The sequence below is a fragment of the Podarcis muralis genome, chromosome 8, assembly GCF_964188315.1.
Source record: "Podarcis muralis chromosome 8, rPodMur119.hap1.1, whole genome shotgun sequence".
Taxonomy (NCBI): domain Eukaryota; kingdom Metazoa; phylum Chordata; class Lepidosauria; order Squamata; family Lacertidae; genus Podarcis; species Podarcis muralis.
In genome coordinates this window covers 22,224,978-22,243,070 of record NC_135662.1, presented here as the reverse complement: position 1 = coordinate 22,243,070, position 18,093 = coordinate 22,224,978, and the positions used below count along the sequence as shown (strand labels likewise).

Below are 18,093 nucleotides of genomic sequence, written 5' to 3'. Positions count from 1 at the left end.
AATCCAGGCTAGCTTAAACAAATGGAAATTTTTCTTCCACACAGATCTCTTTTGTATCTCTGCTCTTTTGGTTTTAAATCAGCATTGAGCTATGTTGGTGTGTATTCTTTGCTGGCTCTACTGACTGACTTTTCTTTTATTCTTTCAAAACCTTGCTTGATGGAACACAGTGAGACAAGCTGTCAGGGCCATAGAAAGCCTCCTTTAGGAGCAGTGGTAATTGAACTCCAGCTACCACCTGGCACAGGAGTAGGGCTCAGAGCCAATGAGTCAGGGGTTACTGAAATATGTAGCAGCAGTCACAAGCCAGGACAAGAGTCAAGCAGGGTCAGAATCAGGAAGTCAGAGATAATCCAGAGACAGAGTCAATAGCTGTGCTGGGTGAGAGCCAAGTAGTGAAACTGAGGCAGAAATAGAGCTAAGTTGTAGGCAGGAATATGATGGGTCTCAGAATTTCTGGTAGTGATACAGACTTAATTAGTGTCTAGCATGGAACTGCCCAGTTTCAAGAAGTTGAATTCATCTAATTAAGAGCTAATGGCATTGGCATATCATAAACAAGCAGAAATTATCTAGATACAGACCAGATATCAAGGTTTCTGCACTTGTTTTGGGAAGATATTAAAGATCTGGCCATAGTCACTTCTGAAGGCAGTTACAAAGCAAAGGAATCTGTTTTGCACATAGTAGATAAATACAGTGGTACCTCGGGTTAAGTACTTAATGTTATGTACTGAAGTTCTCATCCTGGGCCAGCAGGGGGATACTGTAGATAGTTATGCAAATGAGGGGTCGAAAGTGACGTTCAGTGATTGGATAGTTTTAGAAAGTTGTTACAGTAACGTTGTACTGGAGCTCTATATAAGCAGGCTGATTGAACCCTTCAGTTCAGTTCAGTTCTGGCCTGTGAATAAACAAGAGCTATTTGAAGAATCGTTGTGTCGTCTGATATGTTCACCCACAACTTAACACTTAATTTGTTCTGGAGGTCCGTTCTTAACCTGAAACTGTTCTTAACCTGAAGCACCACTTTAGCTAATGGGGCCTCCTGCTGCTGCCGCGCCGCAGGAGCACGATTTCTGTTCTCATCCTGAAGCAAAGTTCTTAACCCGAGGTACTATTTCTGGGTTAGCGGAGTCTGTAACCTGAAGCGTATGTAACCTGAGGTACCACTGTAATATGGTGCTTGTGAATCAGGCGTTGAGAATTGGGGAGGTGTTAAACCTTGTTGCTGCTTCTCTGGCAAGGCTGAAATTGGGATGGAACCACACATTGCCTTCTATTGTTCCTAACCCCATGTCTGCCTTGCAGTGCTAATGCAGATCATTTCCAGAGAAATGTCAACTGATAGATGTGGGTTGCTTAGCCATTGATTGTCTCCCACAAATTTATTTGAATACTAATGTTATTTTTAAGCTACCCTTCATCAAATGAGATCCTAGGTTGGTTTACAAATATTTATAAACAAACCATTTTTAAAGCCCTTCCCAGTAATGTTTAACTTGTTTTCCTTCAGCCGGCCTCCAGGTAACCTACTGAAAGGAAAAGGCGGGGGGAGGAGAATGATTAAGTGCCTCCCATGTCCACCAATTTCCCCATACAAATGCCTCTACCCAGTACAGTACTACATTTGCATTACCTTGGCAAACGTGTCAAGTTTTTCTGCAAAAGATAAGATGTAAATAGAGCCCTGTATTCAGCTCTGTCTCTTTGCACCTCCCCCTTTTTTGCATTTTTCCTTTTACAGTCGCACAAACATTTTTCATTTCATTTCCCTTAGATGGTATCCTGTGTTTCACTGGCTGTATTGTGGGGTTGGTGTAATCAGCACTACAGCAAACACTTAGTTCTCACTCCTCTTTATTTAAACTTCATGGGAACCTACCATATATTTCCTGCCATGCAACTCCTTCCTCCTCCTGCTGTGTTTTCAAACCTGAAGTATGTGGCAAAGCAGAGGAATTTTAGATATTCTTTGTCCTGCTGCACAAGGTATTTCCTGTATAAAGTTGTGGGGTATGATTATGGATGGATGAAGTACTTCTTTATAATACTGTATTAATTACAGAACTCTGTATTGGAACACGCAGGTGTGCTAGAGGACAGCTATTGTGCTACAAGAAATACGTTAATTAAATAAGTAAGGCTGATGTGAGCTCAGCTGCAAAAGAGACTTTCCAATACATCTGTGCATAATTCATTGTTCTGCCCTTGGCTCCTTCCAATCAGCTTCCATTGTTGATGTGTAATTCTGTCCTATTCCTGCACTGGGTGTGATTGGATCATGCAATAATTTCCAGCACAGAGAAGCTGCACTCTTGCCTGCCTTTGAACTAGGCTGCCTGTTGTGTCTGACTAATTGCTCTAGGTTTTAGGGCAAGTAATATGTACTCTCAGTTTCGTTCAAAGTTTTTTTGGGGAAGTATAAAAGTGAACTGTGCCTAATTTTACTTCAGAGGAAAAGTGTTGCAGTTATCAGACATATAGCAAACACTGCCTCCATTCAATATGCTTCCTGGAAGAGAAAGGGTCTTTTTTAATCCTTAGTGAAATATGGATCAGTGAGGAAGACTGCACATACAGAAGGAAGATGGTTCTATTAAAATAAGTATCAGATCTTGATAAACTTGGTGTGTGTATTCTCTGTAGTTTTGTTAGAGTGCAATCATTTTGAACTATGATCTATAGTGAATATGACTTGTCTCTATAAAAAACATACTTAGTCTGCAACAAACTCCTCTCCTCTCTCTGGGTGTTCCTCCGTGAGAACTAGCTGGAAGTTTAGTCTTGTCTGTGCAGTAAGTCTTACCTGCTATGTCAAGTTGTTAATCAGTTGTTCTCCATTGAATACAAGTTCTCCTGACTTCTGCTGCTTCCTGGTTTTAGGGCAGACCCATTGCAAGGTTCCTCACACAGTGAATACCCTTCCCAAACCCTCCGGATTAGTAAGAGGAATTATTGTCTTCACTTGGAGGAAGTAGGAAGGAATGGAAATATTTGGAAATGTGTGAAAAACTGGATATTCTCCCACTTCTAAAACCATTAATCCATAGTTTAATCCAGGAAGTCCAAATTGGAACTCAAATGGGACAGGACTCATTTGCCTATTTAGGGGGAAGAATTTCAGAAGGTGAATGCTGCACATATTCAAATTCCCACCCTGCTCTGGGTGGCCAGGTGAGGCATGCAGGCTACTCTGGGTTCCTCAGCAAGCTGATGCAGCTCCTTTTTTAATTATTTCAAATCAAGCCTGCTGATGCTCCCCTCTTAGGTTGGATGTACCATTTGGCTATGTATGGACAGACTCTTGGAGAACTGAGATCACTAGCCATGTATGTGATGATGCATAGGTGTCAAAAATTGTTTGCAATACTGCTGGGATAGGGAATCAGTTATATAACTAAAATAATATTGTAGAGTCATTACTGTGCTTGATAAAGTGTACATTTATATGGCAAAAGAAACATTTTTGCATGTAAAAACATGGTTTATAGAGGTATGACAATGTTCATTTGATTTCTCTCTTTTAGTATTAGCTTATTTTCATAGAGAAAAAATATTCACCTGACAATCTTCACTGTGAAGGGCGAAAAGCTCAAGCAAATTGCATGATGATCTTTACTTAACACATATTTTGAATGCTTGGATGGTTGAATAGAATTTTCAATCAACAGCAACAATGTGCAAAATTAAAATTCATATATGGTATTCAGTTCAGCTCTGCTGGGGAACAAAGTGCTTTTTATAATTACTGATCAAGAAAGGCATTATTCAGGTTTCATTGTGCTTTAAGTGTGTTATTAGTTATTTATAAGCTATTGAAGCATTGCTGATTTCAAAAACTGTTATGTAGATTTAATACAAATGCCATCTGAAACTAAAGATGACATTTTGCAATGGAAAAGCTACCCTTAAAATATGAGTTAATAGTGTGGTCACACAGCAAAGTGCTGTTCAATCAATGGGAATGAGAATGCCATATATTTCAGTGTGTAGCTACTCCAAAGAGAATTGTTTGGCAGGGGAAATAACCACATAGCTGATTTCTCCCACTAATGCAGAAGTTTAGCATTAGATGGGTACAAAATATTTCACTTCTTACAATTCCATATTTTAAGTGGAAGTTGTATGAATATATATGAAAGTTTGCAAATCACCCAGGAGATTCTCTCTCTTCATGGTCCAGGTGGTCCAGGTCACTGAGACTGTTCAAGTATAAATTTGGATAGTTGCAACTTTATGTAAATGATTTATCAAATTTTGTTGCATAGGGTAGACAGATCTCATCACCAATAACATTATTTTCAAAAGCATTATGTATTGGATTGTATCAAACATAGCATAACCTTTTGTCCAACTTTATCTTCCCAGAAATTTGGGATTTATGTGAAAAGCTGTTCTTTCATTATTTTCCCAGCGATATCTCCTAATCCATCTTCTGTGAAGCAACAATTCTTTAGAAATATGTTTGAAGATTATCCCAAGCCAACCATACATAAAAATGCAACCATACATTCTGATTGGCCCATGTAGAACCTTAGCATAAATGTAAATTTACTGGTAACCAGAAGTGATTCTCTGCCCCCAAACTCCAGAACAAAATATGATCTTCCCCATTAACTGATGTACCTTGAAGTGCAGCCCTGTTACACCTGATACTGATGAACCAGCCATATAAATGGCTATTTCACAGCCTTGCTCCTTTTTTCTATGCACCCATTGCCCCTTTTTAATACTCCTTTGTCTTTGGTCTATTGGCACTTTCCTTCTTAAACCTCAAAATTCATCATCTGTTGCCTGTCTCCTTTACCATTTACTTACTTACTTACTTACTTACTTACTTACTTACTGCCCTATACCCACAGGTCTCAGGGCAGTTTACAGGATAAAATCACAATATAAAATCAATAAAATACATAATCAAAATAAAATCAAAATGGCCCCTTCTAATGAAATTCCCTGCCTCACAATAATATGCTTGCTTTTCCAGTTGCTGTGTTTAAACATCAGCAGTAGGACCAAACTACATGTGACATGTGAGATCTTTGATTAGATCTCATGACCTTTTTATTTTAGTTTTAAAGCTGCCATGTGGAGCCCTGAATTTTACTGGAGCAGCTGTGTTTTGTGGGAGGAGTTAAATTCTATCCTCTGCACTGTTTTCCTCATCCAAACTTGCCCCCTGAAATGCCATTAACCCCAGCAACAGAAAACTAATTAGAGGTTACTGTTATCCACTTCCTCAAGATGGATCCCTCCAACTCTATTCTGACAAAGTCAGCTCTGATTAAACTGCAATAGTAAACTGGTTATAGAACATGAACATGGGGAGGGGAGGGGCGCAATCCTCACAAGACAGGGGAACGGGACTGGGATGAGAAAATATGATATCCGAATTGAACAACTCTTCTGACATTGTAAGCTAAGTCAGTATTGATGTTTTATGATTAATTTTGAGGATACTCGTATTTCTCCCAGAGCAGGAGACATGAATCTATAGAAATAACTGTCTTTCACTGTTACAAAATGGCATTTGACATATGCCTGTGCATTTGAGCTGGTTGAGTCATCAGTAGGGCTGGTCTTTAACACAGAGGCCAAGCTTAAAGCATTAAAAGCAGCTAGCAAAAGCTATATTCTAAAGTGAAAACATTTTCCTTTAACCACTTTGGCATATGTAACAGCAGAGGAAAAAAGAAAACACATGCAGGATCCTTTTTCCAATTGCATGTCCATTTTCTCTTTCTATATCTTAATGTTGAACTCTTATTATGGATAGATATTTTAAGTGAGCTTTTCTTGCATCCTTTCAAACTCTATCCAAAATATTTGAATGTTGTTGTTGTCCTTATATTATCCTTGCTTTACCCTAAGGCCCCAGGGTGGGTTACAACGATTTAAAATACAGCATTAAATGACTGTAAAACAAACTACAATCACAAAAATAGGTAGGTCTTAAAAATATTTATCTCAAATGTCAAGTTTCAGGGTAAACAGAGAATGCATTCTTTTTGTACATATATTCTGTCCAAGTAAGTAAGTAAGCTCTGGAGCCAACTGACGCTTCACAGGTAAGATTCACCTTCTGTTGTGTGGGCAGGGCGGTTCCTCCCCCTACCTGGCCGATCCCCTGGCAGTGCCTCCCCAGGCAGGATTGGGCGATTGGCTGAGGTAGGCGGAGACCTCCAGGTATCCAGCCTGGGGAGCGCAAAGCCAGCCTGTACTACCAGGAGCCGCACTGGGATCCGGGGGGCTGCGTGCAACCACACTGCGTGCAACCCATTTGATGTGGGGAGCGGTCATTGTACATATATTCAGTCCAAGTAAGTAAACATGAGTTATTAATATAAAAGTTATCAGCACAATAGTTAATTCTGCATTTAGTAATTTAATCATTGTTCTCTGTAGGCATACTTATGTAAGAATATGTCCACAACCTGTATATATTAATAATAAAGATAACTTTATTTGAGTTTTTAAAATAACATATTTGAAACAATCTACTTTAATGAAAAGCAACACAAGATTATGCCTCTTGTAATTTGTAATTTACTACAAATATTAACTGACCTTAGTAGTCAGCCAAACACCTGATTTATCGGACCCCACACACTTAATGGGATCTTGTTCTTGGCCATGAGGATAACCTCATCTTCTGTTCCAATCTTGGATCTTGGACAAGGGGTGAGAGATTATTTCTCAGTTACATTGCACTGCCAAGGTAGTTGGAACACTGGAGGATCACATTGGCAGAAAAAACCTCAGCTTGAAGCCAGAAAGGAGGACAGGATTGCCTTCCATAGGCACTCTCCAAAGGAACTTGGTAGCCCAGCTTAATTGCAGGGATGGTATTTTTGCTCTCTGCACCTTTGCAGAGGAAGGTAGGAACTTGCTCACTTGTCCTCTCCCAGGGTGCTCCTGCCCTGGCAAAGATGAGCGTATGGGAGCCTGGAGGAAGCAGGTGAGACAGTGGTATGGAGTAGGGAACTGACATCTGGGTTATTACCACACAAAGGTCAAAAGGCAGGATTGCAACAAGCAGGCCCATGCAGAGCTTGTCTGAGGCCCAGGGCCAGAGTCTTGTCCCCAGTTGCTGGACTTTAGTTCAGTGCAGTGGCGTAGCATGGGGGGTGCAGGGGGGGCCGGCCGCACCGGGCGCAACATCTGGGGTCAGGGCAAATCCACAGGTTAGGGGGCGCAAATCCACGGGTTAGGGGGCACAAATCCACGGGTTAGGGAGCGCAAATTACTTGCCTTGCCCCGGGTGCTGACAACCCGCGCTACGCCACTGGTTCAGTGACAGTGCCCAGATCTCATACTGCTCTACTCACTCAGCCAGCTGCTTTCCCTCCAAGTTAGTGTTTGAGTTATTTCTGGTTATTTGTGTGTTCTGACACCTGACAGCGGGACTCCGGCGTCAATTGACAGAAGTAGGAAACGGCCTTAATATAAAGACTTGCAATCAGCAACTGGCTCTTCTGTAGATTCCAGTGCCTGTTCATCTCTAGATCCTGCCTCCACCCTGCACAATCTAATGGCTGCTTTTAAGGCTCCATGGAGACCTAGTGAGAAAAGACTCAGAGGGAGAAGATGTGGATTTTACTTCTCAACTGAGTTGCTTAGCAGCAGCACATGCTCAAAATTCATATCTTCTTATCCTTTGCTTTAGCGGGAGATCAATGATGCCACTATACTGGTGCTGTTCATAGATGCAGTGTCATGCCTTTCATCTAGTGTTAGATACTAAAGAACTAGCAGCACATCTCAATGTTCGTTTTGTGGATTGTAACCTTGAATCTATTAGTTTAAAGTGTTTTATGTTTCGAAATATTTTGAAAAATATTTAAGAAACTTCAAATTGGCTGTAGTATTTATATGATAAAGAAGCATGTTTCATCACCTCCTCCATCTTCTTTTCCATTCAGTCTCACAGACCTCCTACTACCAATCTCAAAGCTGACATGACTTCCTTGTTTAGCAAGACTGCCAGAGGCTCTTTTATGTGAAGCCAAGAAGTGAATACTTAGGTATTCTTTTTCAACTAGTTAACAAATATTTGATCAGCAGGCCCACTTTGAATGTCCATATCTTTTATAATTAGTTTTCATTTTGTCGTCAAGCCTCATCTAACCCTGATCTCCTGGGTTCTGAAAATTCAAAGGAGAAAGAAAGTCACCAGCATCATCCTTATACTACTGCTGTCATAATTAAAATACAAGAAAGTCAAAATGCATAATTCAGCTTTTGTTTTCATTTCATTCATATCCCCCAAAATGTTCCGTAAGCAAAAATTTTACATTCTGTAAATTTTAATCTAAGCATCACTTGCTTAATTTGACGGTTGAAGGGATAATTAATTAGAACTTCAATTTTGTGCACACTTATTTTGGATTAAATGTATTGAACTGAATGGGACTAACTTTTGAGGAGGTTGCACAGAATTGGGATTCAAGAAATTCCACTCAATAGAAGTAACTAGATAATTTCAATATGAAGTCAGAACAGAGGCAGTATAAGATCACATTTCAAAGTGGGTAGGGTGTTTGTTAGCCATCATAAAATTTGATCATTTGCTGGCAATGAAATTGAATTTAGGATTAAGCCTAGCAGGACTTTTTTACACATCCATGCCCACACCCTGTTACATTGAATTTAGGTCAAGGGATCATGTAGTCCAGTTTCATTTATGCATTTAACAATGTCTGGCCCATGTCCCCCAAAAGTACACAAACAGCATGAATGCACAAGTCCTCTCACATGGTATAGCAATGGATTTCCCAGTGTTGGTTGTTTTGGGTGATTGTAGTGACCATTTTGGCATATGTGATATATAAATTAATAAAATAAAGAACAATAATCAAGGCCCCTTTGATTAAAATTGCTCAAGATTTCACAGTCAACATGTTTGCAATGGGTCTGTTTCAATTTGTTGTTGTTGTTAATTAAATTTATATACTACCCTTCATCCAAAGATCACAAGGCCATTTAGAGTATAAAGTTGTTGGATGCCTGACTTCTATCAGCCCCAGCCAGGATGGCCAGCAGTCTAGAAGCATCTGGAAAAACTGATTTCCATCCCATCCATGCTGCAAGGTGTATTTCTGACTTTCTATCTCTTTTGGCCTGGATGGTGGTAATCCGTGAGTGAAGGAATTTAATGTAATTCTTTCATCAAAGAAACATAGACCTGATAGGATTCATATTCTCTAGGACTCCCAGTGGGTTGGGGGCCTATTCATATGATTGGATCTTGGCGATCTGGATGGATTACTGAGAGCCTTTGGGATGGGTGAGTTTTCTATCACAGGGACTGGCAATTCTGCCAAAATCCTGGTTGACTTCTATACAGTAATGTGGAAATGAGTCAGTTAGCTAATACAGTTGCTTCTAAAGGTGATCTCCTGCCTGTTGACTTCATGGTTTTCTATGAAGCTTGGTAAGGTAAAGGTAAAGGGACCCCTGACCATTAGGTCCAGTCGTGACCGACTCTGGGGTTGCGGCGCTCATCTCGCTTTATTGGCCAAGGGAGCCGGCGTACAGCTTCGGGTCATGTGGCCAGCATGACTAAGCCGCTTCTGGCGAACCAGAGCAGCGCCCGGAAATGCCGTTTACCTTCCCGCTGGAGCGTTACCTATTTATCTACTTGCACTTGATGTGCTTTCGAACTGCTAGGTTAGCAGGAGCAGGGACTGAGCAACGGGAGCTCACCCCGTCGCGGGGATTCGAACCACTGACCTTCTGATCGGCAAGTCCTAGGCTCTGTGGTTTAACTCACAGCGCCACCCGTGTCCCTTATGAAGCTTGGTACAATGTTGAAAAACAGGGACAATGGCTAAAGTAATCATGAAGCATTTCAGTCTGTGGATGACCAGGAAGTGCCTGTTATGTCATGAATTTGTTCAGCCTGAGGAAGTGGAGAAGGTCCTTGGCAGTCAGAAGCCAATGCTCTGTACTTTTGCCATCTTGGCTGATTAAAGATTCTGGAGGAGGAATGTCTAAAATGATGGATGTTATATGGATTTTCTTATGGGACAGGGAGAGGGGCCATATATGTTAAAGGAGCTCTTGCCAAATTCCTCCATTCTTTCTTTCTTTTTAAAAAAAACACATTCTTTATTCATTCTGAATAATATTTTTGGTTGAGATGCTGAAGCATCTGGTGGCAGCACATCTATAATTGGGTATTATCATATGCTAGTAGTGATCTCAGTTTATTGAGTAGTGTTTCTTATGTAGCTACAATGGCACCATGCAAGAGAAAGATATCAGAATGATCAAGCGAATCTTAAGATTTACAGAAGCATATTTATTTTAAGGGAAAACTCCTTAAAGGGGGAACCCCCCCCCACCTGCCTGTTACACTTCACAGTGGTGTGGTCTCCTCTCTATCCACATTGAGGTTCTTCAGAATGCTGGGCCACTCTTTATGCAGAGTAGACCTGGAGAGCTCTTTGTTCTCAGAGTTCATATGGGCAGCTCTACCCAACTGTGCTTAGATTCCAGCCCCCCTTCTCCTAGTCTGGCTTCTGTACAGAATTAACACAGGTTGTGGTATTTCTTCTTTCATCATCTTTGTATCCTTCCCTTTGGCTTCCTAGAGAATGAGGTTGCCAATCTTCTACTTAGCCTGTCAGCATTGGGTTGTCTGCTGCATCCTTGCCTGTATGTGGACAAAACACAGCAGGGCTTTTCCTGCAGCCATATCTTCAACTGTCCTCTTCTTTTCTCCCCACTTCAAGCCCTCACCTCTGTCTCAGCGTTTCTGTTTCATCTCTGCACATTGTGAGAGAAGGTGTGCCCTCTATCCTGACCTTGACTGCTGGGGAAGTTTCCTGCAGATATTCACAACAGTGTGTGTCAGTGACAGGTCCTACGTCACACTGCCCAATGAGGACCAAGCAGTGGACATGGAATGCTGACTGTTGGGATGGGGCCATGCCAAGACCTAGAGAAGGAATGAAGTGGTTGGACTCTGAACAGAAAATACTCCTATGGCACTGGCAACATTTTGCTACAGGTCCCATTTGTGTATTAGTGAAACATTTTTGTCCTGTTTCCAGATTCCAGCCTAGTTTTGGGACTGAGACTGTCTAGATCATCTTGGTTGATGACCTATGCTTGCCTGTGTATATCTATTAGTTCTGCTGACCCTCTCAGCAGAGTGTATAGGGGAGTGTATATCTGTTAGTTCTGCTGAGCCTCTCAGCAACTTTCACTGCCATCAGACATTTGTACTGCATTGGAGCTGCCGTCTTAAAACCAGCATCATGGCAGTTCATCTGTACTGGGGTGGGGCAGTCCTGACCTTGCCACCACCCTGCGCCACACCAGCTCATCCAGGTAAGTTTCAGCAACACCTGTATCAGGATGATGTCTCCACCCCACACCATGGGCTGCTAGTGGCGCTAGTTTTAGTCCTGCCTAGAAAAGCAACTAGGGCTGAGCCTAATATTGAAGAGAACTCTTAAGTTATTGTTAGGAGCACCTTCAGCACTTGATTGTTTAGCTTATTCCTGTCTCTCTTGTTGGTAGTGCCATACAGACAGAAGCCTGCTCACACTCTGATTTTGTCCACACACTCTTTTTAGAAACTTCTATCACACGGCCGCTTTTCTCTGGTGTATCCATAGGCGTATTACTAAATATCAGTGTGGTGTTTTGAATATGGTTCCTTCTATATGGTGGTTACCACCACACATATGGAAATAAGAAATAAATAGGATCAGTTCCCCTAAAGCAAACGTTTCATGTGAGAATTGCTTTGGGGTCATCATAAAAGCATAAGTAAAGTGTAGTGTTTTCCTTTATTTCACTTTGTCTTTGCACTAGATCCTCCTTAATTTTTAAAACAAGTGTGGGAAGGCTGGATATTTGAGGTTGAGAAAGTGTGGATATTTTTTTTTTTTAGGCCCAGAGCATAGGCTATACATTCATTTGCTTTGCTTTACCTTATATGAAGGTTTACTGCCTTTCATGCTCATCTCCATAAAAATCCCCCTAAATTCTATTTACCCATACCTTCTAACTTGGAAAAATAAGTTCAGTGTGCCATAGATTATTCAGAAAAGAAGCTTTTAAAAATGTTTTTCAGCTCTTTCACCAGTAGGGATTTTAAACCTGTTTCAGTGCAAGAGTGTAAACATATTAAAATATTTTGATATAACATTAGAATTAGACCATTTTGAACAGTTTAAAAATGCCTAGTGATGTCCTTTTTGCAGGCAATACTATTGTAGCAAGGCACTAATCAGCTAAGTACCATAATCCTCCTTATAGGGTAAATTCTTACTTGACCTCCAGCTATATACAGCACATAGTAACAGCATTAAACTGTAACCCTTCTCTCCTGCTCTCCACAGCTTCTCTACTGGGTCAGCATTTAGGCCCAAATAATTTTTAGTTTTATTTTATATAATTTACCTTTCCTCTCCCAGATGCATTATATTTTGTATTTGGAGGTGAGGAAAGGTTTATGAAGAAATTGTTTGGGAATCTGGGCTCCTAAATTGAAGTGACATTTCACATGGTTTCCTCAAAGCTACAAGGATTAAATGAAGCAGTAGGCTGCACAGAAATTGATGCATTCTCGGGAACTTGATGCTCCTGACTTTCCAGATGTGCAGTGGCTGATCAGAAGGTAAAGAATGAAATAATACATGGACTTTTAAATTTTCACATTATTGGTTTTATGGGGAGTATTAAGAAACTTTTAAAAAGTAAATTGAGCTTTAAATTATTTATGACAAACCACTAGGTTTATTTTTTTAAAAAGGGACTAATATATCTGATTTTTAATATCCGGGCTTTTAAGCAGAGTATCACCATCCATAGATTTATAAACTTTAGAATGTGATTGTGATTCTTAAAAGTGTAAATTTGAGTCACTTAGCTAGTATTAGTTGCAGTGCAGTTTGATATCTTGATATCTTGATATCTTGATTTTTTATTTGCTTGATTAATGAGACAAAAATAGTAATTCTGCATATCATCCAGTTATTTTATGTGGATCATCCCTTTTTTCTGTCTGAAATGGCAAGTGTGTTGCATTTTAACTACTTTGCTATTTAAAGTATTTAACACTTTAGGAAAGCATTTTGTATTATAGTTGGTGTTTAGTAACTTAACTAATGGTAATAATATATCCAGAGGGATAACAGCAAAAGAAGCCAAGTCTTGTGGGGCCCTAAAAAACTCAAGCCCAGTTATCAGTTGTAAAAACATATGAAGTCAAAGTGAAATAAAACATGTTATTTGCACTAGATGTTACAATTTCATCGTTAGTAAATATTTAGCCCAAAGCTATGGTAATTATAATATTAAAACCACTATGTCATTTTGATGCATGTTAAGTTTAAGGTTCAATCAGTTTAAAACACTAAATTGCAGAACTTTTAATACTTAGTTTTAAAACACTGAACCAAACAAAGGATCCAGTTCTACTCATGAGGTGGTGGATTTCTGAACCACTAAAGAATTTCATTTCAGAGTAATAAAGAAATGTGCATATATTTAGGCATGGATGTGAAAAATGTTCATCTTGTCCTATTCTCCTCACCAAATGGGGCTTTGAACTTGTGTTTCCTCAAGTAGCAGATTCTTTAGCCACATGTTAAACTTCTTTTGAAACTAAGGGGCATTTCAAAAGGAAGTTGTAAAATGGCATGGGACTTACTTGTTGCTTAAGTTGGGGAAGTCAATTAATTCTCCGCTGTGTTTAGGCATCCACAAAGAAGCTCTTTAGATCCTGGCCATTGAGTAAACGTCTTCAGAAGAGTCCCAGTGAAAGCTGTAGTTCTATATAATATGTTTTAAAAGAAATAACTTTGGTATGCTAAATAATCATTTTATTTGTTGTTTGTTGAAAGATTGTATGTAAAGAACCTATGGCAGTAAACACCTCCCCAGATATCCTTCCCTCCAAAGCTATGATGAAAACTTAGCAAATATAGGGAGGGGGAGGGAAGGGGAACTAGAAGAGACACCAATAAATGTGGGTGAGGAAATCAGGACTCAAAGAGTTCTTAGAACTCAGACCAGATACCATTGCATTTAGTCCTAGCATCACATCTACGAAATATTATTTGTTTTTTGGTTTCCAGGTCCAGAAGTTCATCCACCCAGGTTTTGAAGTGCAATGGGGTCAATGCCTTCAGGTATTGGAGAGTGAGATGCTTATGAGATGATAAGCTATAATGGAGCTAGCAAGATCCAAAACAATCTTTTTTATTTTTTTATTGCAGAAAACTTCCACATTTTTCTTGCACATCTTAAGTACTACTTCTTGAAGTTTTCACCAACGCATGGATTTATTTACACTGTCACACTGTTTATTTGATTTCTTGTTGAATCACAATGTAATATTGTATCTTTGGGGGAGGGGGAAACGAGAAGTTGAAAACTCAGTTGAGTTTTCCCACCTCAGTAATACAGCATCTGTAACATGATTTATTTAGTTAGGTGGTTTGCATAAGCAATTTGTATCATTTTTGTTATTGTCCTAATTTGTGCTTTGGGAATTCTTACATGGAATCAAGTAGATAATCACAAGAACACTTTTGTCAAATATTGCTTACAAAGGGATCTTGAAATAGATTAATGAGATGAGAATACAGTGAATGGAAACAGTCCTGTGGATTTCAGTGGAATTTTAGTGAGATTTCCAAGGCAATAGATAGGTTTTCTGGACTGAAAACTTCTGTCCCAGTCTGGCTAAGGAGACACATCATCTAAGCAGGCTTCTACATGCATATCATTTGGTGGAAAATACATTAGTAATTGTAATATTGTACTTACGTTGATGATTCTGGAGTACCGCTTGCATGTACTGTATGCCTTGTAATAGTGGGCACATTGTGACGAATACATTTGTTGTACTTTGCTTGCCATATATTATGTTTCGGTATGCTGAGATTCAAATGGCATGCTAAGGCAAACTTTGGTTCATCTTAGCATGACACAGCAGTAAAAAGGACCTGGGAGAAACAAAGTAGCTGCAAACTCTTTTCCGGGGGCACACACATTCTCACACCTGTGGTAATCCATAACTTGGCTTACTGTTGTTATTTCTAAAGCAAAGTCATCTGGCTGAAATTTATAACAGAGAAACTAGAAGGAAGGAGTGCATGCTTAGGTGATGGAATGTTGTTACATATGTTAGGATGTAATTCATAGTTTGCCCTAGACTGCATTCTGGCTCTCAGCTTGCTATGCTCTAATCACGATACTTCCATAACCTGGGATATATTCAGAATTTTACACAAGATACACAGTTTGTCAATATTTAGCTTCGTCAATTGTGAATGATGATATGATTTATGAAAGTAAACAAGCTAATGAAATTTTTTTTTAGATTATAACTTTCAGAAGAAGTATTATTTTTATTATTTATTATATATTAAATTTCTATACCATCCTTCATACGAAGATTAATTAAATATTTATACACCACAACTTCATATAAAATACAAGGTTGTATACAGGATAAAAACACAATATTACAATAAAACAATAAAAATGTGAAACGAACCAGTAAGAGCTGATGATCTAGCTTATCTGAGAATTGTTTGTACTTTGATTTTGATTTTTCCTTCTGTTCTGAACTTAGCTCATTTTATTTTAAAAAAGTATTTAGCTACGGTGGGACATATTGTAAGGCAGATAAGTAATGGCTGAAAATAATAAAATATATAGTAGGTAGTTGTTCTACAAGAAATTATGTGAATATTTGTACTGTCAGAAGATGCATATTGTTTGTTATTAATTTTATTTTACTTAAGTGGCTACTTGATATAAACAATACAAATAAGAACCCTGCCCTGAATTATTGAATAAGTTCTGTAAGGATAATTCTTTCATAATTTCTTTTTGTATTTTTTCCTTTTAATTAATTATGGCTTGGAGCCCAATTTTAATTAAGTTACAGTGCAATCCTGTACATAGTGAAACATGAAACTTATTCCAGAGGGCTGGTGTACAGATGAGGGAATTGCCAAAAGTGGGCAGTGGACTTCTCAATTAGGGGCACTCCCCCCGCCCCATGCTACTGATATCCCATGTAGTTTAGGAGGGCCATCAACCCTCTGGAAAGGTTTCTGCCAGGGCTGCAGGAAGGAGGAAGGTGTGGAAACATACTTAAGTTAACCCTCTTAGGAACCAAGTCCATCTGTTTATCTGTGAGTGATGCAGACATCATGCTGTGAATATGAAACAGATACAAATACGTTTTAAAACATGTTGCTAGGTTAATTTTTGAATTTTTCATTGCATATTGTATTTTGTATTTTTGCTGTCCTGCTTCAGACCCCCCTTTGGATGTGTGAAGCAATTATATAAATATAATAAAATAAACTTAAACTAACAAATGTGGTATGAAAAAATAGGAGAATTACAACTTAATTGATTAAACAAAGGTATTTTTGTTTAATTAACTCATTGTATTATTTAATATTTATAGAGCACTTTTGAATGTTCAGTTATTTCAGATACATTATCCCCTTGTAACCATTAAAACAATGCTGCAAGTATCATTATCAGCATCTTGCAGATGGTGGCCACGGGAGGGGGAGGCTGAGCTTGATACTGGATTTACTAAGGCCACCTAAGTGAGTTTCCTGGAAGAGATGAAATTTGAACTGGGGATTTCTTGATTCATAATGCATTCTCTTAGCCACTATGCTACATATATCAGCTCTGGAAAACAAATTCAACTTAAAACAATGTGTTTCCATTTGAGTGAGTGATTATCAGGTTATTAGAAAGCCAGTGCAGTTATTATAGCTCAGTCAACTAGAATAATTAGTTTGGAATTAGTTTGTAACAAATAAATTGTAAGCATTGAAAATATTGATAATGTTTACTTCTTGTTTTTCTTGATTACTTAGAAAAAGAAGCCCATCAATATCCAGAGATCAGAACAGGAGATTCAATCAACAGGAGGAGAGAGACGACTATTCACAGTATGCAACATCAGACAGTGCAATGCCAAGATCACCATCAGATTATACGGACAGACGATCACAACATGGATCTCAGTTATATGAAGAAGCTGAACTTGATGACTACAGGGATTCGAACAGGAGAAGTCGCAGGCGTTCGAGGGAATATCCTTTAGAGGAAGATGATGTGCAGAATAGAGAGGACTATGAGAGGCAACGGCGGGAAGAGGAGTACCAAGCACGATACCGAAGTGATCCTAATTTGGCTCGTTATCCCGTCAAACCACAACCATATGAGGAACAAATGCGTATTCATGCTGAAGTGTCCCGCGCGCGTCATGAACGAAGGCACAGTGATGTGTCTTTGGCAAATACTGAACTGGAAGATTCCCGGTTATCTATGATGAGAATGGAACGGCCATCACGGCAAAGGTCTGCATCTGAACACAGAGCTGCCATGGACCAATGTTCATATTCAATGGAAAGAACTCAGGGACCAAGTCCCAATCGGCAAAGAAACACAAATCACAGCCCTCCAACACCTAGGAGGAGTCCCATTCCTTTTGACAGGCCAGATATGAGGCGAACTGATTCATTAAGGAAACAGCATCATTTGGATCCTAGCTCAGCTGTACGGAAAACAAAACGTGAAAAAATGGAAACCATGTTAAGAAATGATTCACTAAGTTCAGATCAATCTGAATCAGTTAGGCCTCCACCACCAAAGCCTCATAAAACAAAAAAAGGGGGTAAAATGCGTCAGGTTTCACTGAGCAGCTCTGAGGAAGAGTTGGCCTCTACTCCAGAGTATACCAGCTGTGATGATGTAGAGATTGAAAGTGAAAGTGTTAGTGAGAAAGGTAAGAATTTTGCTTTTACTGTATAGATGGAGTTTGTGTACATTCTAATTCTGTAAAAGAGAAGCATCTCTGCTGCAGACCTCAAGTGTTTGGTGGGGGGTATTTTGCTTTTACACTTATGGGTCACATATAGTCCCTTTGATCAGCATGGGTAGATGAAGCTACAAATTAGTCTAAAGTCTAAGAACTGAGAAGGGATGCGGGTGGCGCTGTGGGTAAAACCTCAGTGTCTAGGACTTGCCGATCGCATGGTCGGCGGTTCGAATCCCCGCGGCGGGGTGAGCTCCCGTCTTTCGGTC

The 18,093-nt window shown here is 39.5% G+C and overlaps 1 protein-coding gene across 35 annotated transcripts in view; it reads left to right on the top strand.

Annotated features, from left to right (window-relative positions):
• Nucleotides 1-18,093, top strand: part of RIMS2 (regulating synaptic membrane exocytosis 2) — a 337,394-nt gene that overhangs the window by 119,543 nt on the left and 199,758 nt on the right. For all 35 annotated transcript variants that reach the window (XM_077932773.1, XM_077932781.1, XM_077932774.1 and 32 more), the window contains one exon: nucleotides 16,881-17,794. In XM_077932773.1, coding sequence (XP_077788899.1) covers nucleotides 16,881-17,794 — 914 coding nt within the window. The remainder of the gene's footprint in view (nucleotides 1-16,880; nucleotides 17,795-18,093) is intronic.